Source organism: Chroicocephalus ridibundus, chromosome 15 (genome assembly GCF_963924245.1).
Source record: "Chroicocephalus ridibundus chromosome 15, bChrRid1.1, whole genome shotgun sequence".
NCBI lineage: Eukaryota > Metazoa > Chordata > Aves > Charadriiformes > Laridae > Chroicocephalus > Chroicocephalus ridibundus.
Window position 1 is genome coordinate 6,892,579 of NC_086298.1, and position 25,283 is coordinate 6,917,861.

At 58.6% G+C, this 25,283-nt stretch overlaps 1 protein-coding gene across 2 annotated transcripts in view; it reads left to right on the forward strand.

The window, feature by feature from the left end:
* Window positions 1-16,207, forward strand: part of LOC134523841 (uncharacterized) — a 76,195-nt gene extending 59,988 nt beyond the window's left edge. Inside the window, exons 3-5 of one of the 2 annotated variants that reach the window (XM_063353264.1) lie at window positions 2,405-2,782; window positions 6,042-6,209; window positions 8,159-8,257. In XM_063353264.1, the coding sequence (XP_063209334.1) occupies window positions 2,405-2,782; window positions 6,042-6,209; window positions 8,159-8,191 (579 nt within the window). In that variant the 3' untranslated portion in view covers window positions 8,192-8,257. Of the gene's footprint in view, window positions 1-2,404; window positions 2,783-6,041; window positions 6,210-8,158; window positions 13,082-15,366 lie in introns of those variants that run through there. The other variant, XR_010073423.1, reaches the window with a different exon arrangement.
* Window positions 16,208-25,283: the final 9,076 nt, after the last annotated feature.

A 25,283-nucleotide genomic window follows, 5' to 3' on the forward strand; every position in this document is an offset into this window, starting at 1 on the left:
TGCCACATGGGGAGCGCAGGCAGGCAGCGCTGGAGGCCGGCGGGGACGTTTTTGTTCAACGTTGTGGCTCCTGGGTGGAAAGGAGGGTTAGCCGAAACGGGGCATGTGTGAGCATGGCGGTCACTCCGCCTGGGGAGGAGCCCAGCTGCTCTCCTTGGCATGTAATTCCCTGGGGCTTTGCGGGAGCACGAGGAAGCTGCTCGCTCCCAAACCCCGCTGGGGGTTTTGCACGTGCTGCGGCAGATTGCTGCTCCCCGTGTCAGCCCAGTGGGTGCTGGGGTGTCCCATCTGTGATGGTAGGGAGAGATTTGCCCCCGCACGAGACGGGGGTTCCCTTCCTTGGGACGTTGGGTGGCCAACATGAGTCGGCTCCTCTGCCCAGCCCAGCCCAGGTCCAGGTCCTGGTCCTGCTCAGCTTTGGTTAAGCCCAGCACTGTGAGCAGATCGCCACGGATTTGGCCATCACCATCTGCTGGAAACACCCCCCATTTTGCCCAGCCTTTGTTTCCTCCCGGCTCCTCATTACTTTTCGTGGCTTTTCCCCCTCTTACTCTTGTGCTGCTCGAGGCTGTTGGTGCAAGCTCAGCTTCTGGGCTCCTGCTTGTTCAGCTGAACGTTTATCTGTGCAAGCCGGGTTAATTTTGTGTGCTCCCCGGCACAAACGGTCCCCAATGGCGAAGCTCGGCCCTGGCTCGACTCTGTAACAACAGTGGGGAACAGCACGTCCACGTGAACCCAAGCCCCAGAATGGCACAGGGCAGTGACGCAGCAAAGGTGAAATATCAAAGGGAGACGGGAAGTGCATGGCAGGAGCAGGGGAAACGGAGGAGAGAATAGCCGGAGCTGAGCTCAGCGGGGCGGGGAGCCCCGCCGCACGCATGGAAGGGAAATGGGAAAAGGATACAGCTGGGACCGGCCGCGGCACACGCGTGGTTTGCCCCAACCGCGTTGCTGCTTCTCGTTTCTCCCCCCAGGATGGGCTGGGGGAGTGGGCAGGGTGAGGGCTCGCCCCCAGCAGAGCGGGGCTGCCTGAGGTGCCCATCGGGGATTGCAGTGAATGCACCCAGCGGGGCAGCTCGGGAGCTCGGCCAGGAGCCACTGAGCAGCCGCGTGTGGCCAAGGATGCTCTCGGGCGTCCACATCCCCTTGTGCCAGGAGCTGGCTGCAAGGAAGCGGCTCCGATCTGGCTATCATCAGCTCCAACTCGCTGCAGATCCACGGCCGACCCGGATCCCCGAGTTTGTTTAAAGGTGGCATGGGGCAGATCGTGTCCTTCCAACCCTCCCCGGCACATAGCGAGAGCCAGCGGTGTCACCACGATCAGGGCCGCCTGTTGAGAAGCGGCACAAGCCGTCCCAGGGTAGCTGCTGTCCCTTCAAGCGCTCTCAGCTGTGCCCAGGGACGCCTGACTTTTTTTTTTTTTTTTTTTTTTTGCATGTGGAGTTTTATTTTTAGCTGGAAAAAACCCAGCCTTTAAAAAACAAACACACACAAAGTTTTTGTGAAAAATTCTCAACATAATGGGATTTTTCTCTTCCTTGCAAAACTGCCTGTGACATTTCTAAATGAAAGGTTCCTCCTGGCCTTCTGCTTTTCCCCCTCAATCTTCAGTGAAATTTCTCCCTTCTCTAAGCCGCCCTGTTTTCCTCCCCAAGATATGCTCTTTCAGGAGGAGGAACAACAAATACAAGGACTTTTTTTTTCTGGAATGTTGTTTTTCAAAATCAAACCAAAAGAAAACGTAGTAGAAAATTTACAAAAGCGTCCCTTTTGAACGCATTAAAATGAAAAGGGATTAATAATTTCGGTTATTTCCCCTTCTTCCAACTAGTTCTCATCTGTCCTTAGCTTTTGGTGTGGGAGAACTGGGACAGTAAATGGCAGAGAGCAACTCCTACTATTTCTTTATTCAAGGGAAAGATTTTTTCCATCCCAGTTGAAGTCTTACTTTGGGACTAGAGAGGAGCTCGTGAAGCTCTTGGCACCCAAAAGCCAACATCTGGAGGGGCTTATGCTCCTGACCTTCTCTCTCCAGTGGAGGGAGGTTCAGAAGTCATGGGGGTTCTGTGGGGTCCGTGGGGCTGTGGGAGGGCTGGGGTGGACCCAGGGGTAGGTCAGGGTGGATGTGAGGACTTGGGAGGGGCACAGCAGAAGCCTCAGGTCCTGGGGTCTGTTCCTGGCTCTCCAGAAATGCTTCCCAGGTGACCTTGGGGAAGCCACTTGGGGAAGCCTTGGGGAAGTCCCTCTTCACCTTTGTTTCCCTACCTGGTAAAGAGGAGGGCTCACTCTTTGCACCATGGCCTTAGGTAGTAGTTAATACCTTTTGATAAGTCTGAGTTGCCACAGGGATTTGGTCAGCCACCACTAACTCAGTTGGAGCAGAGGCTGATATGTTTTCTTCCAGGTTAGAAAGACGTTGGTTGCTTTTCAAGAGTGGTTTCTTGGAGTTGAAGGCACCAGAAGTAGGGACGCTTCTGTCCTTAGACACCACAGCTCTCTGCACCCTCTTGGCACCCAGATTCTTCCAAACCAGCAGCCACATTTCAGAAGTTTATCCTCCATGGTGCATCTGAGGATCTCGCCTGACCCAGACCAGGAGCTTTCACACCACTCGGCTGGGGACGTGGCACCATGGGGCAGAGCTCTTGGCCCTGAGAAGAAAACAGGCAGAGGTCGCACCTTCCACTGCGAAAGTCTGGGCTTGGTGGGCCTGATTCAGCCACCCAAATTAAAGTTGTTTCCCAGAGATCCCAACGGAGCGGATGACGCTGCTGTGCCTCAGGTACCCGACCCATCGGCTGGGAGGGGACCCATTGGGGGACGTCTGGGGAAGGGGCTGGTGCTCGTGCGTGCATCTGGTGGGAGCCGCTGCCCCTCTCTCTTCCCAAATCGCAGGGGAAATATCAGGGCTCATAGGAGCGGCTGCCTGCAGCCGAGGTGGGAGCCTCACAGCCCCCAGCCATGCGAAGTAAGAGCAGGGAAGGGGAGCAAAGCAAACACGCTTTGTCCAGGCTATTTATTTTGTGCTGGGGTAAGGGATTTTTTTTTTTTTTTTTTGTTTCAGATATGCGATGAGCGTGTTACTCAGCCATGACTCGAGAACTTGTGAGCAATAAAGTCATCCCAAAGTCTGCCAAAAAAAATCTTCTTAGCACACCCACCTCATCACACGTTCCCACTGTAGCTACTTTAGTGCGATCTGCTGCTGAAAGGCGGCTACCTCGCGGGGAGGCTGCGGTAGCCATCTGGGAGCTTGCGGCAATGGCCCATGGATGAACCCATGCCTATCGGTGTCGCCTGCTTGGTGACTGGGACCTTTTGCCAGCGGCATCACAAAGATGGTGGGCTCCAAAAATCCAAGAGAAAACAGAGCTGGAAGGGGCTGTGTAGTCTGGTGTGGGCTTCCTCCTGAAGCCTGGGTCAGATCTTGGGTTTGGGATGTTGGGTTTCACTTTTTGGGATCAAGACCTGACCTGAGGCCTCCATGAGGTGGAGAGCTGTGGATACCTTCCCCCTCCTGCCCTGCGCCGACACAGTTCCATCAGGGCTGGCTGGATGTGGGGTGACCTGGGGCTCCAGAGCCCTGCACCAGCCACCGCTGGCGTGTCCTCCAGGCTGTGGGGAGAGGTGCAATGGAGGCATGCCCCACTGAACAGGGAGAGCACTGTTGGAAGTGCCGGAGAAAGTGCATATTGATGCCAAAATTCACTTTATTGGGGACTGACCAGTTCCCTGGGCAAGGAGGCAGAGTGCTGGGTCCCCACATACAAGACCCCTCGCCCTGGGGAGGCCGCTCTGCGTGTGGGCTGGTGCAGCCCCCGCTTGGGCGTCGGGTCCGATGCCTCCGGGACTGGGATGCTCCTGGAGCTGAGTATCGGGACTGGCTGTCGGGGGAAGCCTTGCTCAGTTGAAGGCAGGAAGGACTGAGGTAAAAAACAACCCCAGCTCAGCGGGGTGAGATGCAAGGGATGGTGTTGGAGATACCCATCAACCTGCTGGCAGGGGGGAGCCAGGGACACCAAGGAGGTGGGTCCGGGCAGAAGCCCCTCGCCTGAATTGCCGGGGTAAAAACCGCCTCCGCCAAGGCCTCCTCTCCCCACCCCTTCCCTGCGCCGGGGCTCTAAATAATTGATAACGCTGATAAATAATAGATCTTGTATTTGCTCCTTCGCTTTTTCTCTGCCGGGGTGTGTGTGCTGGCAGGCTGGCAGTGCTGCATGAGGGTTATGGGGATGGGGAGCGCGCCGAGGCGCGCGCGAGCACGCCTGTGTCGGGCCGGGGTAGAGAGCTCTGCAGCGGGGAGAGCATTCCGGGGAGATAAAGGGCTGGTTTGATGTGTGTTCATGTGGCGGGGCTGTTTTGCCTTGCATGCCTTTCTCTTTTGCTTTATTTTTTTCCTGGAGTGAAGCCTGGCGCCAGCAGTCTGGAACCAGCCTGACAAGCTTTTGAGTTATGGAAAGGGGGAGGAAGGGGGGAGGAGAGAGAGAAAGAGGGAGCGAGAGAGGCAGGGAGGAGGAGGGCGAAGGCAGAGGGAGGCAGCTGGGATGTGGATTATTAGGGGAGAACAAGAATACACACAAGAGGCTGGTGGGGTGAGGGCTGGGGGCTACAGGGGACGGTGGGGAGGGGACGGAGCCGGCTTCTAGCAAACCTTTCAAAGGGGATTTTTTTTTTTTTTTTTTTTTTTTTTGCATGGTGAGGAGAGGGGGGAATTGAGTCATTTTGGGCATGAAACGCAAACCTCGCCGCGTCAAGGAACAAGGAAGTTTTTTAAAGCGCCAATTAAAGGGCTTGGAGAGGTCCGGGGCTTTTAAACAGCCTTGGGAAGGGGGGGTCCTGGCCGGCGTTCAGGCTGCCGTCCCATCAGGACATTCCTTTCTGCTGAACGCTGCTGCTCCCGGCCCTCTCCTCCTCCTTTTCCAAGCTGCCGTCGAATCCTTTCCAACTCCCGCATCCGAACCCGGAGAACTTTGCTCCGTTTCATCTCGCGCCGCTTGCCTCCCACCGGCCCCGGGCTGCGCTCGGCGCTTTGATCACGAGCTGCTTGCACAGAGACACCCCCCCTGGACCCCCGCGCTTCGCACGCCCAGCACCGGGAGCCAGCAGCCCCTCCAGGGGCTGGCATTGCCAAAAATTTCCCCCTCCCTTGTTGATGGAGACCCCCATCTGCCATCACCTCCCTGCTCGGGGAAGGCAGCTGCTTCAGCAAATTGGTAGTTCTGATGCTGGGGGGAGGAGGGCTTGTTGCTCGGTGATGAGGGGGTGTCCCCCCCCAAAATGGGAGAAGGTTAACGTGCCCCGTGGTGGGGTGTGAGGGCTTGGGTTGGGCAGTGTGTTTGGAAAGGTCCCGTTGGGGACCCCATGCCTGGAAAAGCCACGTGGCGCCCACGAGGGCTGCTCCTGTGCTGCTCTGGAGGGGTTTGTGGCACCGGCAGCAGCGTGGCCGGAGTCCCGAGCAAACCTACCGGAGCAGGGGTATCGCAGGCAGGGGCTGGAGTAGCTCCATGGCACGTTTTTCCCCCCCTCGATGCCCCCTTGTCGCCTCCCACAGATGCCCAGCAGCAAGAAGCAAAGGAGCAAACGCAACCTCAACCTTGCTGCTTCAGCCCATCGTGCCAGCCTTTTGGAGCAGGGAGCTCCATGCCCAGGCTCCGGGGGGAAATCCAGAGCGCTGGCAAAGGGACCGGGATTTGGAGCTGCTTTGCGGGGGCTTTGTTTGGTTTGGTTTCAGCACAGCCTATTTAACTGCAACGATTGGCGAAGACTGGGGAGAAAGGAGCTCTTTGTTAAAGGCTGAACGGCCCCTGGTCTTTAAGTCAGCCTGTGCAGAGAGCTCTGAGAAGTTGAGATAGCCCAGGGATGGGCGGATTTTGGGATGGGCAGATTTCACGTCCCTCGTACCTCATGAGGGTTAGCGCACCCAGCTCCCAAAGAAAAGCCAAGCAGAAGCCCTGCGAAGCACCACCACCATCTGCCAAGTCTTTGTCTTCGCAGAGGAGGTGGAAGGGGGAACACCCAGTTTTCTGAAATCTCCATTACAGGTTGCCTATGAGCTGCAGCTCTTCAGAAATACTTCTTTCTCTGGGTTTCCTGGAAGCAAAATGTTGCCCTCCGCTGTTTGCAGCGTAGCTGGAACAGAGAGCTCACTGCGTCCGAGCCTGGCCGGTGCTTCACTCCAGTGTCACACCCCTGGCGGTGGCCAGGGCCAGGTGGGTTGCAGAGGGACAACTCCTACCCAGCCCATAGGTGCTGCAAAGACCTGCAAGAGGTCTGCTGGTCCTCAGTTAGCCACCACTAATGAACTCCTCCTGCTCTCGGGGTGACCTGCTCCCACCCCATCACCTCAACGCAGGGCTGAGACGTGGTGGCTGGCCATTGGGTCGGGTTTGGACTGAGGTGGGTCCGCTGAAGACCAACCCCCTCGCACATCATGTTTCACAAAATAACAACACCAAGCAGCTCAGTTGTGCATCCTTGGTCCAAATTCCTCATTTTCTCCCTTTTCCTCTGTTTCTCCTTGGCAACTCTTTGAGCTTTTCTGGTAACTATAGAGCGAGGCTGGCAAACTTGTCCCCTAGCTCCTCCCTGCTGGAGATGCAACACAGATGGATCCATAACACCAATTGATGTTTATAAACCTCCAACATCTAGATGTTTGGGGTCTTAAACTAGTAAATGGAGGGAGCAATTACTCTTTTCTGTAGAAGTGGAAACTGAGGCACTGGCTACAAATTTGGCTGAAGTCAGATTTTAGGGCCAGGTAACGTGGTTGCACTGGGAAACCTTTGGTGCATTGGCTCCCTTGGCATCTCTGGTTCTGGAGATGCTGCCAAGAGGGAGGGGACCCTTCTCCCTTTCTTCTTGCCCAGAAGGGAGCCCCGTGGCCTGTCCCCGACCCATCACCTCCCCACTTGCATGAGAGGCAGCAGGCGGAAATAAAACACAATTCGGGGCTGGCGGAGCCAGGGAAGAGCGAGATAAGTCTTGGTGGGGAGACCAGCCTCACCTTTCATATTCTAATGCCTTGCCTTTGCCTGATTTGTGAGCTCTCGGGAGTCCTGCTGGGAATTCGCTCGAACGGAGGCACACGCCGCCGTCCCTCGGTAAATTACACAGAGATATAATGAAGGAGGAGAAATCAGTTACTCTGTGACTGCGGCTCCCCAGGGGACCTTAATTCAAATATTTGTGGAGCTGAGCAAGTGGGGCGTTGGGGAGCCGCCGAGTTGGAGTGTCTCTCGACAGGTTGCTCGCAGGTGGTTGGTGACGGGGAGGCAGTGCTCTGAGCTGCAGGATCCGTCCCAAAAGGGGCTTCGGGCTCCTGACGGTGCTATGGATGTTGTTAGCCAAGAGAGGGAAGGTGAGGCCGTGGTCCAGCTGTGGCTGCCTGGAAAATGGAGGCGGACTCCGACCTGCAACTGGTGGCTGTTGGGATGGGGCAGCCTTGTGTGCCCCTTTGCCAACGGCTTTGAGCAGCGTGGGGCAATGGGGGCATCTGCCCACAGTTCACAGCCAGGCTCTGCATTGCCGCAGTGTCATCCCTTGGGGAGGGACAGGGACCTGGGAGGGGACAGCCTGGCCCTCCTGTGGTTTCCTCCAGTGAGGGAGGAGCAGGGTTTGCAAAGCCAGGCGAGCTCTCTGCAGCCCACGTGGCCGCTGTTTTCAGTAATGAATATAGAAAGGGTTAAACGCTGCATGGCAGCAAGCAGCGGGCTAACCCCACATTGCTTAATTTAGGAATGAGACAATCGATTTACCTCCAGCTCCAGCACCAGCCCATTCCCTCCATGTGCCCTCAAGCCAGGCTTTCTGCCCTCTCTCCTCCCAGGGCATGCCAACGTCGTGGACCTGAGAAAACAAACGGGACCCAATTTGCCCAGCCAGCGAGCTGCACCAGCAAATGGGGCACAGCTGGGCGGTCACCCCCTTGCTGGGTGTGTGTACGACCCATTAGGTCCTGCTTCACCCTGATGGCCAAGGCTGTGGCACCACCAAGGACATGGTGGCCCCTTGGCCATCCTGTGGTTCTCTCGCCTGCTTCAGCATGGAGACCTGGGGCGCAGGGTGCTCAGTGCCCAAGGAGAGGTGGTGGGGTGGGGGCTGAGGGCAGCTGTGTTCACCCAATGCCATTCTGCACAGCCATGCTCTTCTCCTGCAGGTCCTACGCCATCGCCCCGGCACTCGGAAGTGATGCCGTTGGCAGGAGCCGTGCACGCAACCGTGAGCACACGCAGACGCGCTCCCCTCCCGCACCCGCTCCTTGCACGCCCGCTCGCACGTGTGCCCGCTCTCCCACACCCCAACGGGCCGCTCTGCTCATGTGCCGGCATCGCGCCCCGAGTGCGCGGCGCTCACATATGCCCACACACATGCTCGCTCCAAGCCGGAGCGCCGCTCGGCATCCCTAAGTTTTGTCTCCGGATGCCGGGGCTGCCGTGCGTGGCGGGAGGCAATCCTGCACCCACCCACCCGCTCACCCACCCACCCGCTCACCCAACCCGCACCCTGAGCCGTGCCGCTTGCCACCGGCAAGCGCGGTCGCCCTCCCCGCGCTGCAGCCCCTTGCACGCTCAGCGCCTTCGGGCTGCGTAGGGATCTGCAGCACACCAACTGTTGGGAAGGAAAAAAAAAAAACAAACCCACAGATTCAGCCGAGAGAGGTGGAAGTGGGGGGGGAGAGAGAGAAAGAGAGAATGACAGACTGCAATCCCCCTTGAGTGCCTAGCCTCATGAATATTAATAAGGTGGTAATTAAAATGCAGGGACACAGCAGGACGGATGCAGGCGCTGCCTTCGGAGCGCTGGGAACGGGGGGAGTGCGTCTTTCCAGGCAGGTTTTGATTCCGTTCTCTGATGAAAAGAAGAAAACGGAGCCTTCAACTTTAATCAGTTTAGAGTTTTTTTGACACGACATATCTTTAATTGCTGATATTTCTGCTCTTCTCAAACCCGGCTCCACCGACTCCAGTCTAAGCGGAGATAACGAACCACGCTGAAGTGCCGTGGATTCGTGCCGTTATTTACGCCTCGACTTGTTTGCTACTTTCCTGGGGTTTCACCTCTTTGCCTGGGGTCGGAGGGCACGGCCCTGCTGCCGATTGCCTCTGCGGTGAGGGGTGGGGGCTGGAAACACAGCCCGGCATCTCTTTGTCTAACCCCCCCCTCCCCACCCAACCTCCTCCATGCCAGTCTTAGGGACCTGCCTTTTTTGGGTGCTAAATCCTTCTTCTTGACCATGGCTGTATGGTCAACTTGGAGTTGGACATGATGCCATCTGGCCTGGGTGGTGGGGAAGGGAGGCTGGGGTCCTCAGTAGCGGCAAGCAGAAGATTGCGTTGTGTTGGGTTGTGTTGAATTGGGTCAGGTTGGGCTGGGTTGGGTTGGAGAGCAGGTCTCTTGAGGAGACTCTGTTTCCCCTCCCCAAAGGAGGTTCCTCCAGTGTAAGAGTAGAGGTGGCTGTTGGGTTGCTGAATTATTATTAGGGAGGCTCAAGTCTTCTCCAGTAGCCGGGGTTCCGAGGTTGGGTGAGGGTCCTCAGGGCAGGCTGGGAGGTCTGTGAGCAAGGTCAGCCAAAGTGTTCATCCTTCTTGGAGAAGGCAGTTACTCCAGAAGGTCTGGCCCATTGATGGGAGTACCATGTTGCTGGGAAAATGAACAGAGCGTGTTGGTTGGTGCCCAAAGGGAATGCTTGGGTGTGGGAATTGGACCATGTCAACCCAGAACAGGGATTTAGGTGGTGGTTTCTGGCAAAATCATAAAGAAAAAAAAAAAAGAAAAAGAAAAGAACCCCCAAAATATCCCATACCAGTGGAAATAGTTGTTTTGGGTAAAGCCTGAATATTTAGTTTGGCCTGAAAGTTTTGGGGTTTTATGTTTGGGGGTTGCCTAATTTTAACTAGATCTCTTCTTTTACATTGAGATCATTTTTTGAACTGGAAAAAAATAGGTTTGTTGGCATGAAAAATTCAAAAAGATTCTTTTAGAAAATGCCCAAATACAACAATTCATCATGTAAGCAATGGAAGAAGATGGTTTGACATCTCCAAAGCCTTCTCCCCTGCCCAACAATGCACGTATTTCTTTACTTCTTTTTTTTTTTTAATTCCAAACAATTTTTCAACTTCACCCTGAGTTTCAGGATGATTCAGCCTTTTTGAATCGTCTAATTTTTGGTAAATCTACTATTCCTCAGAAACCAAGCAAACAAAATCCTCCTCAGCTCTTAGAAAGATGAGGAAGACCAAGTGGTGGAGGACAGCTCAAGTCCCCTTACAGCCCCACAGCTGGTGCCTGCATGCCAGGGATGGAAATGGCCATGGAAAGATACCCTGTGTTTTCTGGGCAGTGGAGGCACTCCTGGATCACGGATGGAGGATAAAGGGTTTGCCCCACCTTGGAGATATTGCCCAGAGAGTGACTGTGGTGTTTGAGGGAGATGCTGTGATGGGAGATCCTGCATCCTCCTGGGTCCAGAGATATGTCCCAGGAGGGTCTCCTGGCCTTCAGGATAAACTGCACGCCTGCACTCCCATTTCTCCCTCCGAAGCTTTGGTACTTTCTCTCCCCTGGGAATGTGTCCTTGTGCTTTGCTGACCTGCCTGCACGGACAGATGGAAAAACAGGGCTGCAGCATCTTGGAACCCTTGAGATTTTCTTGCCCACTGGGCCAGGGTCGGAGCTGTTTGCGTAACGGGGTCTTTTCCATCAGGCATCTTCCTGTAGGGATGTGGGATGCCCTTATCTACTGGGGGTGCAGCAGGTTGGGTGTCCTGGGCTCTGCCCCACAGCAGGCTGACATCTCCCTGTTGTCCTACCCAATGGCACGAAAGCAGCAGTTCCAGCTTTGGGCTTTACTGGATTCAACTGCTGGATCCATCTCCTTGTTGCTCTGTTTTTCCTTTTCTGAGGCAAATAATTCTCCATGTGGAGGGATGGCTGGTGAGCCCGGGTGCAGATAGGGGTTGGGAATTGAGCTGGACTCCTGGGGTGCAAGGGCACTAACCCAACTAAAGGCCTTTGCTGAGCACTGGCTTTTCATGGCATTTGTGTGAGCCATCGCCCTTCAAAGGAGAGGGGGGGTGACACCTCCCACCCCCTCCCTAGGGACATACCCCTTCTGCAGAGCTGCCCCATGCCCTGCGGCAGCACAGGGTGGCCCCAGGAACCACAGGACCTCGACTGGACCCTGACCCCTTGCTGGAGGGAGTAAAATGGGTCCCCTTGCTCGACGGATCGGCACAATGCCGACTCCTCCACAGTCACACCCGGGTGAGCTGAAACCGTGGTTGATTTGGGGTGAACTGCCACAAAGCCAGAGAGTCTGTCCAGTCTTGCCCATTGGGGTCTTTGGGTTTTAGCGGTTTTAATGCATTTTGGGTTGTCCAGGGGAGTTCTTTGTTTACCCCTTCTTGCCTTTTGCTAGACTGGATACCATGGCTTGTGCCTGGGGTTGGATCTCTCCTCCCAAGCAGGTAATTTTGCAGGAGTGGCTGCTGAGTTGGCTTTCCTTGGCCATGCTGGAGCTATGAAAGGTGGGGATGTGCTGGAGTCCCCATGAGGGACCACGGCATGCAGAGGGGACCGGCAGGTGAGAGACAAGGGGATGGGAGCTGCAGTGAAGACAGGACCCACGTGGAAGGGGCCACCTTGGGACCAGCCGGTCTCAGCCAGGGGAAAAAAAAAAAGCAAAGCTGCTTTGGGTGTTTAGTGGGGAAAAAATAATTTCTCCTGGTTTTCTTCTTCTCCTTCAGCCTCTCCTTTATGCTTTCCTGCAGTGCTACAACAGCTGGTTTGAGGCAGGATAAGGACAAGGTCGAGCCAGTGTCTGAGCCCCTCTTCACCCCAAACCTCCCACCGCTGCTATCAAGTCCATGCTGAAGAAACCTCGGAAAATAACAGGTTTGCCATGCAGATGGGGTGACGGGGCTGGGGCCCTGCAGTGGCAGGGACAACCTTGGGTGGTGGGGACAGCCCCGGGCGGAGGGGACAGCCCTGGGTGACAGCCTTGGGAAGAGCGGGAATGCAAAACCCTACGGTGGACAGAGGGAGAAGGCGTCACTGTGCAGTTACCAGAAAATTTAAGTGGTGAAACACAAACGAGACCTGGTGACTTGTGTGAGAGCAAAGGCTGGGCTGGGGCTTGGCCGTGAGGAGCGCGGGAGGGAGGGTACAGGATGGGCCCCAGGTACCGCTTCCTGGTGACACCCCTCCGGCGGTCCCCGTCACCCCCGAGTCACATCCTGCTTGTGCTGGCTCATGTCTCATCCTGCTGCCTGCAGTTTCTCAATCCCTTTTGCTCCTGCCAGCGTTTCCTGGCTGCCGAGGTTGCTGCGGGGCCCATGGGGCCTGGGGGGAGCTCCCAAGGCACCGGGGAATTTAGGATGGGGGGCAAACTGGAGTGTCCTTGCTCGCCTAGGCACGGTCAGAGCCTGACCCTCCTCCAGCTCCTGCCATCACTTGCTTCGTCCCCTGACTGTCGGCTGTGGGGGGCCACAGGGCTCTGGTTGTGCATCTGCCGGTGCACAGCGAGGGCTCGCAGGTCCCCCTTGCATCCATCCTGCTGCCTCGAGCCCCGGCAGCCAGGGCAGAACAACAAGGTGGGAGTGAGCTGGATGCTTATTCCCTTTCTCTCTCATGCCCTGAGTCCCTGCACCGAGCGATGCCTCTGCAGGGACGCTGGCGAGAGCTGGGGCTGCAGAAAGCTGCTCCTGCGGGGCTGTGTCAGAGAGGAGCCCAGCCTGACTCTGCAGTCCCACGCTGAGCCGCGCTCAGGTCCTGCAGAGAAAACAAACACTGAGCTCCGTCCTACCCTATTTTACAGCAGAACTGCCATTTAAGGGAGGATTTGGAGAGGAGACATCTTCCTCTTTGCAATTCCTTCTTGCCGGCGCAGCTCCCTATCCCTGGCGTATGCTAGACCCCTCTCTATGGAGCATCCCAGCAGCTAAAGGGTCATCCTCTGGCTGCAGCTTTCCTGCGCTCTCTCTGTCCCTGCTTTGTGCCTGGTGCCCTTTCCTCCTCCCCAGCCCCATCTCCGGAGGGACTGTGCTTACAGCTCGCCCGGCAGCAGGCTCCGGGAAAGGTAGCGTCCTCCTCCGGGACGGTTTGTGCCCTGGCACTGGAGCAGCCGGGCTGAGCCAGCCAGCGCAGGGGTTTAGCGGCGGCCGAGCTGGTGCCTCTTGGCTCAGCTCAGCGCTGGGGTGCTGGGCTTTGGATTTCTGGCCTTGAAGTCCTGCAATGGCCAGGAGAATTCAAGGGGATCTTTGACGGAGCAGGGAGACGCTGCAATACACCAGCGAGCTGGAGCCTTGGCGGGAGGGGGTGGGGTGGTGTCAGCTCTTGTCTCTGCCACAGACTCTCTGGGATAACCTTGGTCAAGGCTTTGTGCTTTGCTTGTCCTGGTGAAAAGCAGTGCCGTGGCTCCTGCTCCTTCTGTGCTGCTAAATCTGCTTGTGCTCAGAGCCCGGCCGGCAAGGGGGGAGAGTGGAGGGGGGTCCGCACAAACACCGGCTTTTTTAGCACTGGGGTTTAGCCTCGGGGGAGCTTTCTCCCCGCGTGGTTTTTACCCAGGCGTGACGTTGCCTTTGCTCACCGCTTCCTACCCACTGTGTTGAAGGAACGGCTGAGACCCTGCACTCGGCAAAGGGCTGCCAGCTCCTGCCAGAGCTGCACTGCAGCGGGGCTGAGCCGTGGCTCCCCGTGGCCCCCGCAGACCTCGGGGCCGTGAGGCTGGAGCTGCTGGTTCCACTGTGACCCCCGAGCAGCGGTGTGTAGGACCCCGGCTCCCACCCTGCCTGGCGCTGAGGCCTGTGGCGAGTTGTAGGCTCGGGGTGCGGGTGCCCAGGGAGCATCTGTGGCTGGATGAGGAGCTCCCATGAGCCGAACCACGGGGACCACGGCACCTGGGGTGCTGCATTTCACCTTGCCTGGCCTTTGGGATGGGAGAACACCTCCGAGGGACTCCGTAAGGGTTACTGCACCCGCGTGGGGCTCGGGGCTGGGACCACCGCTCGCCGTGGGGTGCTGGCACCGTGCACCCCTCCTCCTCCATCACCCTCCAGCCAGCACCCAGGGGAGCACGGCCGGGCAGGGACCCAGCCCAGGGGTCCCGGGGGAGGGAGGAAGGGTCGCTCCTCTCCGGAGGAGGTCCGGGCTCTCCTCTCCATTCCCTCCAGGCCAGGCAATGGTTAAATTCCTTTCCAGCTGAGCTGGCAAGCAGAGCCCAAGCATATTAGTCAGATCCCTGTAGGGGGTGGGGAGGAGGAAGGAGAGAGCAGCGAGGAGGGGCCGGAGCGGAGCCGGGAGCTGAGCTATTCTCCGGGGCGCGAGTGCAGGGAGGCAGGCGCAGCAGGAGTTGCTGCTTCCCAGAAACTTGATTATTTTTAACCCAGGAAGAAGAAAGGAAGGAAAGGGGGGGGGGGGGGGGCAAAAAAAAAAAGGAGGAGGGGGTAAATCTGGAGGAACTGGGAAACAGGCAGTTGGCACTTGCGGACGGCTTTGCAGAGGGGAGGGAAGGCGAGCGAGGGGGGCGGCGTGGCCGCAGGGCTGCCCCGTCTGCCCCCCCCCCGGCAAGGACAGGACACCGAGCGGTGCCAGCCCTGGCTGGAGGTGCCCCCGCCATGGCAGGAGGGCCCGGGCCTCGCCGTGCCTTCGCCACCTCGGCCGCCTCCGGCCTCTCCCGGCACATGTCGGTGCCCCCGGGGGAGCAGGATGCGGCCCGTTTCCCTCCCACCCAGCCGCTCGCACACAAAGAGGGCACGTACGCCGGCGGTTGTGGCTTCCCGGATCCCTCCTCTGCCCCCCTGCTTGGAACTGTGGCTGTTCCAGAGAGCTGGGGTGAAGCAGGGGGCTCCGGGGGGGGGGGGGCGGGGAGGGGGCTGACGGCGGGCACACGCTGATGACTTCGGGGGCCGATGGTGGGAAGCCACGTCGCTGCAGGGCTGGGTCTCACACAGGCACCGTGGGGAGCTGGGGCTCCCCAAATTGCTCTGGAAATTGCCTGACTGCCTGAGGGCGGGTGACGGGAGAAAAGGTAGAAGGCAAAGGCTTCCTTCTTCCGTTGCCTCTCCACGCTTCAGTGGGAGTCCGGCATCAGAGACTGTAGAGAGGCCTTGGTGGCAAGTCCCACTTAATTGCATCGCTGTGTTTGGTCTGTGGCACAAAGCCCTGGGGCGGTAGCTTGGAAGTCCGGCAGCTGACAGATCTTTGGGAAAACACTTCCCCAAGCCCAGGTGCAGCGTCCTCCTGGTCCAACCCTGGGTCAGGGCAGGCTGGCCAAAAGTTCCCAGTGAAGGTCAAACGCTTTCTGGCCCAAGCTCATGAGGTGAAGACCTACCACTGCTCATATCAAGTATTTATTTCATGCAGCACACACACTTGTTGGAAGCTCGGTGTCCTCCGCGGCTGGAGTGTTACAAGCCCTGGGTGCAGGGCTTTGCTGGAGCTGGAGACCCCAACCCCGAGATGCAGAAGCAATGCCGGCTGTGACAGCACATGAGGGAGCTTGGCACTGCAGTGTTGGGACCGAGGGCACCACTGCAATCGGATGGTGATGGGAGATGTGAGCCGGCTTTCCTCTTCTGACTCTTGCCCAGGGAACCCTGTGCTGGGAAACGGCATCATCTCCATGGGACACCGTGGCCAGCCAAGGTAAACCACGGGGATGAGTCCCTGGGCAGGTTTTGCCATCCTGGTCCTTCGTAGGACTTCTACTGTCATCTCCTCCGGTCGGCTGCAGGAGCCAGATCTTGAGTGGGTCTGATTTTATCCACACAGCAACATCAGTGCCATGCATCCAAGGGAGAAGTCGTCCTTGATTTGGCAGACATGACCAGATCTGGACAGAAAATGGATTTTGTTCCATAAAGGCAGAGAGGGGACACGGACAAACAGCTCAGCTGAGGTACTGTTGGGTTGGGCACCTCTCAAACTGCATCCCGTGCTGGCAGAGTGTGATGACTGTTTGGGTTTTCTACAAAAACCCTTTTGACAGAGGTGCCCCTGCTATGAGGGGTCCAAGTGGCGCTTGCCAAGGGCATTTGCCATGTTTTAGACCCTAGGGCAATGTCACCCCATCCCAGATGAACAAGCTGGAGCTGGGGACCTTCCCTGTTACCAGCCCGGATCGCTAGTGAGGAAAACATGTCCAACCCACTGCGTATTCCCTCGCGCCTCCTTTCCAAGCATTAAAAGTGCTAATTAAACCTGAGCTGCACTCCGGCATCTGGAGGGATTGGCCGCCTTTCCCAGCAGACCGACTGTGGGTCTCTGCGGGGATGGTCCCTAGTGCCATCCAGCCACGGAGAAGGTCTCTTGTCCGTGCTGCATTTGCACACAAATTTTGAAGATGGGTGGCACAGCCCTGGAGCTGGGGATGCTCCCAAAAGGGCTCGTTTGCAGGGCACCCTACGGACAGCGGGTGGGATCATCGCCACCCCCAAAACCACAGGCATGGTGGAGACAGGGCACACAAGTTCTCCTCCTGACCTCTCGCCCTCCAAGGTATTTGGAGCTGGCTCTCACCAGAGAGCCGGGGTGGGCACAGGGCGGGTGTTTCCAGCGGATGGCAGGAATTCCTGACTCTTGGCCAGTTCTGGGTGTTAATTCCCTCCTGGGAGGCTCGGCTGCATCCCAGACCTCCAAAGGCGCAAAATCCCCTCGAGGGCAAAGGGCCCAAGCGGGGAAAGGGTAATTCCTCCAATGGCGGTGGGGAGACGGGGTGGAGGAGAGGAAGGATGACTTTTTTCCCTGTGATTTTGCACGAATGACCTCCCATCGTTTCCTTGAAACCCAAGGGAGCTGAAGAGCCTTCCCTGCAGGAGCCGTGTGTGTCAGGGTCCCCAGGCAGGGGGAAGGTGCCCAGCTCTAAGGTTTGTGTCCCCGGCCCCGCTGCTCGGAGGAGGCGTGCGCATCCCCCGGGCTCCATCTGACCGTGGAGCAGCTCCGTGGGCTCTCACAGCCAAATGCTGCCCGCTGGGGATGCTGCCCCTCCGCCGGGCCACCTCTGACCTCCCCAGGGGCCCTTTATCCCCCAGTCCTGCACCCCTCGCCCTGAGCCCCATAACCTGGGCTTGCAGGGAGAGCTGAGCCCAGCAGCTGCACCCCAAAACCAGCCAAAGACCCCGACGCCGGGCCGGGAACCGCTCACACCCTGCAGCCACCTCGCTCCGCAGCAAAGTCTTTGCTCCCCCCGCTGCGAGGGCGCCTGGGGCTGGGGCTCGCCGGGAGCTCGGGGTGATGGAGGGCCCTCCGAAGAGCCCCTTGTGCTGGAGGGAGACCAGCTCTCTGCCGGCAGGGTATTTTTTTTTTTTTTCTTCCTTGCTCTTTGTTAAGCTCCCTTTCAGCTGAAATGGCAATGCCTGGGTGTTCTGAGCTGACAATAATTGCTGCAGTCTAGACACTGTCTGGTATGAGGCACGGGGAATCAAAGAGGCCCCTTCTCTCACTGCGACTTTCACACATGCTCCCTCGCTCCGGCTCCTTCCTTCTCCCTCTCCCATGTTCCCTTGGTCTTTGCCTTCTTTTTTTTTTTTTTTTTCTTTTTTTTTTTTTTCCCTTGCTCCCCTCTATCTGCCTCTTGCCGAGATGGAGGAGAAGCGTCAGCATCTTCCCCCCCACGCTCTCCCTCTCTGCCGTCTGTTCCTCTCTCCCGCTCCCCCTCTCCCTCGCTTGCTCCTTCTCTCATCTGTCTCCTCTCTCCTTCCTCCACTCTTACCTTTATGCTATTCCCTTCCTCCCAAAGTTAGCAGAGAAGCAGGAGGGGGGGGCTGGCAGTGCTGGGGATTTAACTCCTTCCTCACCCTCCCGCAGGCTCTCCTCCCCATCCCAGCCCCTGGCCGGGGGTCCGGGCTGCTTTGGGGCGCTGGGCTCCTCTCTGCCGCCCGAGCCTGGGGCCGTGGGTCCTGCGAGAGGTTAAGGAGGCATCTGTTGGGGTTGCTCTGGGTCGGATGTAGCCTGTTTGGGGTGAAGGGGGCTGATGCACCCACCCTTCCCAGCACCAGGAGCCGAGGGGACGTGGCCTCCGCTCTCCCCTTGCCTTCCCCACACCACACCACGGATGTCTCCCGGCTGTGAGGGAACCCGTCTTTGGGGACTTGGGTTGCTCCTTCCAGCGCTGTAGCAAACCAAAAGGAGATGTTTTTTCTAGCCACCCACCCACCCCAGACCTCAGCAGAGCTTGCCGTGCTCCTGCTTGGCTTGCAGCAACACCCAGGCGCTGCCCCATGCCCGCTGCGGGCTCCGGACAGGCCATGTCCTGCCGGCATTTTGATGGGATGCCATGCAGCCAGTTCCAGTCATGCTCAGGAATTCGGCTTTTTCCGCTATGATGCTATTAGCAGATCATTTCTAGCTCAACCCTGGACTTCTATTAACCTTCGATCCCTGCACGAAAGACCCTTTTTCTGTAAAGCCCAACAAAGAATGCCAAGTTTTGGTTAATGTGAGAACTCACCACGGAGGACAGACTATAAATGCTTTTAAAATTGGAGAAACTGAGGCAAGAGGCAGTAAGTCCATTGGGTCAGCCTGCTGAGACCAAAGCTGCTGCGGGGCCACGCGATTCCCCTTTGTGGGACCCAAATTTGGGGCCAGGCATTTGCAAGCCGGCTGAGCCACTCGCTTGCCCATCCTTGGGCACAAGTGAGCAGCTCTCCCTGCGACCTCCAGCATCTCGGTGGCGGCCGTGCTGCTTGCTTACCATGGAAAAGTCGCATTAGGAAAGTATGCGATGTATTTTTAACTGTCTGTAATGCAATTTAGCAGCTGGAAAGGAGGAAGAAAGCCAATCCCATGCAATCAGCCAGATCTCTGCTGTCCACAAGCAAGGGCTCGGTGGACTGGAGGTTTTTTGGTACGGTTGGGGGCCTTGTTTGGGAAAAGGGCAGGGAATAACCTCATCCTCGAGACAGATTCCGGCTCAAGGAAGGCAGTGAGTGCAGGACAGAGGCCAGAGGACCCAGCAGCTCCCGGCGTGATGCACTTGTCCCCAAAAACTACTGTGCTGCCCGCATCTGTAGACGCTGAGTGCTTATGGCCGGATCTGATTCCCCAGGGAGCTGGGTGTCTTGGCCGTGCTTTGGCGTTGGGATTCTTTGCGTGCTCTGGCAGCAGGGCTTGCAGCGGAGGTTTCTGGGAGCCAGGCTCTTCAAAACATCTGCTCTGCACTGGAGGCACTTAACACGGGGCACGTTTGCCCCTGCCGTCCCCAGCCGCAGGTTCCTGTGACGCTCCCGGGGCTGGATTTTGTGGGGAGGTGGGTGCTGCTGGGCTGTACCACCCCCCTTCTCCTCCGGCATGGGGGTGGGTTCCCCATACGCCGCCCTCCCGGACAGCCCCCCAGCACCTTCCACTGTGTGCAGGGAGGGAGCTCAGTGGGGCTGCGGTGGGATGCAGGGTCTGGTACGTCACCTCCTGCCTTCCCTGCCTGCATCCCAGGGCAGCGTCTGCCGCCCGTATGCCGAGAACCTGTCGGCGAGGGGTAGAAACGGCTGCTATTTGTCTTCCTCTCTGTGCCATCCAGGTAGAAGTGCTGCTCCACCGCCAGCAACGAGTCTTTAACAGGGCTGAACACTGACGAGGACCCTCTGCGTCGTGGGGGCTCTTTGGGCAACAGTAGTAGGGCTCACCTGGGGTGTTTGGGTTGGTTTGCTGCCTCCAAGCAACTGGATGCTTAGGGGGGGCAGTTTGCTGTCATCGCTGGTGTTAACTCCCCCGTGCTTCCCCTTGGAGGACTTCTTCCCCCCACCATGGTCCCCAAGACTTAGAGGAAGAGAGCGAGACTGTCTCCAGGGGACCCCCCCCATGGCGAGGCTCAGGCCCGGAGCTGATTTTCCCCGCAGCAGCTTGGGGGCTGGAAGCCGCCGGCAGCTGGTTCGTATATTCGGAGCTTTGCACACACGCCGTAAAAACGAGCCACGGGACAGCCCGGCGGGGAGGGGGCTCAGCGGCGGGGGGCTCCGGCGAGCCCTCAGGAGATGTAGGAGCCACCGATGCTCAGAGCTGCTGCCGTTTGCACAGGTTTTGGGGGGGATGATGCAAAGTCGGATGGCATCTCCCCGGGCTGGGGGGGTGGTGGCAGAGCATCGCTGGGATTAGAAAGGGCTGATGGTGAGAGACCAAGCGGAAACCCAAGCACGGGGAAGGGAAACAACTTGCCGAAGGTCATCCCCGGGCCAGCAGCAGAACCAGGAATAAAATCCAGGTGTGCCGAGCCGGTCCTTGGGTTGTATTCACACACGTGGGTGCTTTAACATTACTGTGGCCAAGCAGGGACCATTAACAGTAGAAAGGGTTTCCCAAAGCCACGGGTGTTCTCCGGAGCCACGCTGCAGGTTGTGGGGCTGGTCTGTGTCTTGGAGAAGAAGAAAATTGGAGATTTGGGGTCCTCTTTTCCCTCGGAGCATCCGCCAAGCCCTGCTGGGTGGATGGTGAATGCTGTTGGATGCTGGCTGATAAGGCCAAGTGGTTAAAAACACTGCCTTTATTTGGAAGCTTATCTCCAAATCCTAATGAAAACAGACACAGAGGGAAGCCGGGAATAGCGGAGGGGGAGGAATGGCACCCCACCGTGGTGGGGACCGGGGCTGGGTGATGCTGAGCAGGGGGACATGGTGGGGTTGGGAGTCTGGCTGGCTCCAGAATGGGGTGGGGTGTGTGAGATTTAAAAGCTTTGGGGCAAAACCAAGGAACTGGGGCAAGAACGTTGGGTCCCGCGCCCGGGGAGGGAGAGTCTGTGGGAGCAGCTATGGTCCGCCTCCAAGCACCCAGAATCTGGGAATCCTCCCTAGTTGTTTTTTTTTTTTTTTTTTTAATTAGGGGCTCAATGAGGAAGAAAAACCTTGAAACCAAGGAAACGAGGGAGACAAAAAGGAAAATGTCGGCTCCTGCAAGGCAGAGCGAGCTGGCTCCAGCACCCCAGGGTGAGGGTGGGTGCTGCCCTGACCTCCCCGCTGCGGCTGGGAGCAAAATGGTGACCAGGTTGAGACGCAATAAAAAAGGAGAAGGTGAAAGGAAGGGTCTTGTGCAGGGAGAGATGATGGGCTTCACCCTGGAGGACACTGAGCCACTCAAAAGGAGACTGTTTTGGTGCAAGAAGGATGATGGAAGAGGTGAGCAGAGGTTTTTAGGGGATGCTGTGGGGCAGAGAGCTGCTATGGTGGGCTCAGCGATCCCAGCAGAAGCTGGACTTTCCAAGACACCAAAATAATATTCCCAGACCAAAAGTTATGGGATAGCAGGGCTGGGAAAGCTGGGGATGAGACGTGTGTGCGTGTGCGTGGATGCAGTTGTGGCTGTGCCAAGCCCCATAAATCACAGCGGTGCGGATTGAAGCGCCATCGAAGGAAATTCTTCCTTACCAGATTTGGAGATTTCCTCTCAACCACCTCAATTTTCCCCACCAAGCGGCAGAGACGCGGGATCCTGGTTACGGCAAGTGCAGAGCCCTTACCGGGGCGCCCGGCCCCGCGAAGGAGGGGGTTCGCTGCCCCACGGCACGCGCTGATGGCAGTGCACGGGCAGAGCCCTGTTTCTCCCCACGCTGGGGCTGATCCGGAGCAGTGCTATGGGTCTGGGGGTGCGCACCCCCCCGTCGCCCCATCCCTCGCTCTCGTTCCACCCCCATGCACGGCCATCCGGGCCCAGGTCTGCCGTGCTGGGGCGGGGGGAGTAACTTGATATTTTCCTGCGCGTCCCCCCAGAGGGTTTTTTCCATTACACAGGCGGAGCGGAGCTGCCTGCTCGCCCGCTCGCCCGTCTCCCCCGCCTGCAACCTCTGGCACCGCTTTTCCAGCGGCACATTGTGCAAATGTAACCTTTCAGCGAGCCACTCCTACGGCAGGAAGCCGGGGGGCTCCGCTCCTGCCAGGAACGCAGCCGGCGCGGAGCTGGAAGGCAGCCCGTTAATCAGAGCCGGCTGACAGCGAAGCACACATCCTGGGCAACAGATTTCTGCTCCCGCTCCCTCGCTCGCTCAGCCTCGCCTTCCCGCTCCCGCTCGCTTCGGCTCGGCTGCGCGCTCTTGCCCTGCCATCCCACCTGCCTGCCTCCCCATCCTCCTCCTCCGCCTCCTCCTCCTCCTCCTCCTTCCCAGGTGTTGGCTTTCCCTCGCCGTGCCGAGAGCTGCCCACAGCGTTTGGCGTGAGGCTGGTTGGGGTCCCGGCACCCCCAGTGTCCCTCTCAAGGAGGGGACCGGCTGCAGGGAGCAATGGCAGCGCTGCGACCATGCCAAGTGCGCGCCGCAGCATCCTGCCCGTTGGCAGCCGGCAGCGCCGTGCTCAAGGATGCTGTGCTGGCGGATGGGACCCGTGCGTGGCTACGGTGGGGGCTGACTGCTCACAGCGGTCCCCGGGACCTTGTGTGGTGTCCCCCAGCAGTGTCACCCAGCCCAGGGCTCCCCGTGACGCCGCAGTCTGGGCTGTGTCCCCCAACGCCGGACCGCAGTAATTCTCTCTTTGACCACGACAGCAGCGCTTCGGGGCAGCACTGTGCCCACCCCCTGCCTGCTGCAAACACCCAACGGGAGCTTTTCTCTCCCGCGTGGGCAGCAAACACGTCGGAGGGGCTGCCCTCCGCTCACACACGGCTTTGTCCGGGCACACCAGCGCGTCCCTTCCAACCCAAACTAGACGGTGATGCTACAACCCGCGCCGACGGCCGCTGCCCCCCGGGGAGGGTTTAGCCCTGGCTCGTCCCCATGGGGCCGCAGCAGCTCGCGGCCGCGCGCCAAGGCCCTGCGCTGTGTCTGGGGTGTGCGGGTCCTGCCGGTCTCCCCCGTGGAGGGGGGCTGCAACCCGGCGGGGAGGAGGATGCGGTGGCCACGTTGGCCACGGCGATGGCCAGTGGTGCCGGCCAGGGTGGTGCTCCCCAGGTGCCAAATGCACCCTCATGGCCAGGTAGAGTCCAGCGAGGAGGAAAAGATGGGTGAGGAAACGCCATCATCACCTTTCCTGGTGCAGGGGGCTCCTTTCGGTGTTGGGGGAGTGCAAGGCAGCGCCGGTGTCGGGCTCCTCCAGGCCCTCACCTGGGGCTCGCGGGAGCAAAAGGCCCCCCCCCAAAAGGTGACATCCAGCTCGGTTCCTCCCCAGCTCCTCCCACCTGTGCAAGGCCAAGTGCTGAGGCTTTTTGTCCTCCAGCAAAGTCCCCTGGGAGGCACCAGGGGCCCCTCCAGCCAGGGACTGCCACATGGTGCCGTGGCTTTGGGGGGTAGGATTTATCCCCCTCCTAATTGCAAGTGCATAAAACCCCACCGTCGAAGCCACGTGGGCTTTCTGGGCTCGCAGGCGTGGCTGAGCGGGGATGCGGGGGCAATTTTATCCCCTCCTGAGATGGGTTTGCTTTGCCGAGGACGAGAGCGTTGATTTTTGGAGCTGCCAAGGGCTGGTCTGTGGGTGCCGGGGCTCTCCCAGCCGCCCTTGGGACTCACCCCCAGCCCGGCCGTGGGGCCGGCACCGCACACCTCGGCATTTATTTTTCGTGTCTGGTTTCTTCCCCGTTTCGAAGCACTAAAGTGCTGCATTGTAGCATCTGTTTTTGTGGTATTTCCAGCCCAGCTGGAAGCAGGAGGCGCTCAAAATTCAGAGATGGAAGAAAACAAATGGAGCTGGTGAGATTTCATCTTCCTGCCAAACTTACCAAACCCGGGATGCCGGCAGAGCCCTGCTGCGGGCACAGCATCCCAGCGCCTCACCTCTTCCACCCTCTTCCCGCTTTCTGCTCCTTCGGCTCATCCCAAACCATCCTCTCGTTCCCAAAGCACTTTGCGGATGCTGCACAAAGCCTGACCCTGCTGTTGGAGCTGGGGCCGGGCAGATAATACAGTCGCTGAATTTATTTCACCTTTTCCTCTGGTTGCGAATTGTCCGGGAGCAGATGGCGATTTTCTCAAGTGTATCCGTTATTCGAAGTCACTCACTGAGACAGCGATGGCTCAAACAAATCCCAGGCCCCCTGCAAAGCCATCATTTGGTCTTTCCATCTGCCCAGCCGCCGCCGTCGGCGTGGGCTCGGCTTCCGCCAGCGTGCCGGAGGGAAGTGGGGAGGCAGGAGAGCCGGTGGATGGGGTCAGCCCCATCGCCTGCGCCTTTCTCCTGCTTCGTCTCTGCAGAATCCAAAGCTCCCGAGGCTGTCAGGAGCGGTTAGGATCCCCATCCCAGCTTTGCTGGGGTTTGGGGCCGTGCACGGTGCCTTCCTGTGCCAGTGATGGGTTGAGGCTAACTCACTGGGAGAGTGCCCAGTTGCAAACTGGGAAGCTGCTTCTTGCAAGAAGGCGACAGTGGCTGTTTCTGCTGCACACCCCCACCCCCTGCCTGGCCCGGGGGGGAAATGGGTGTTTTTAGGGTGGTGAAACGCTGAAACTGCCCCAGGAGACCTCGTGTGCGCAGGGGTCCCTGGGGCACAGGCTGGTGTCACCGCCGGGGCTGGAGGCAGCGGGGGTTTGTCCGTGCAGGGATGTGCCTGGCTTTGGGTGATGGATGTGACAAGGGGACCTGCAAAAGGAGCCCAGGGATGACCGCAGGCGGCCAGAGCCCTCCCTGTGTTGGTGGCCCCTCGCCGGGGGAGCCTGGTCAGGTCTGGGAGGCTTTGCCCAGCCGGCTTCTGCCACCCTCCTCTGGTGGCCCTGAGGGGACCTACGCACCCACGGCTCTGCTCCGGGTGCTGGCAGATTGGGAAGGGCCCAGGAGCTGGTTTTGATCCAGCCCCAGGATAACATGCTTCCCTGTCCGCCCCCCCCCCAAAAAAACCAGTGTAATTGTGAAAATGGAGAGAAATGGGGAGAAACGCATGAATTCCCAAGCTCGCCCTGATCCCGGCAGCCTGTGCCCCTGGAGCTGGGGCATCCTCGACTTCCCCACCCGGAGAGGGGCTGAGCTGGGGAAACGCTCCCCCGAGATCTGCCCCCTCCTCCTGGATGGACTGGCCTTTTTTTCCTTCCCATCTTCTCTCCTTTTCCCTCCCCAGTGGAGACCCACCGGGAAGGGGCCAGGCTGACTGGAGGGGACCCAGTGCCCTCTCTCAGGGGACATGTGGGGACCCCGCTGTAAGCGGAGCCATGCGGGGGGCTCTGGGGGGAGGCTTTGAAAGGTTCACAAAGGGTGAAATACTTTGAAATGCAGTTTCCTCTCCCCCCCTCCACCTCCCTCCGGTCTAAACAAATACCACCCCCCCACCAGCTGGGAGATGCCTCCCGCATCCCGTGGGCTTTTGTTCCCAGGCTTTTGTCCAGGGCTGGGGAAGGGGCCGGGACCCCCCAGTCTCCCCCGGGACACCCATGCTGATGGGGTCCC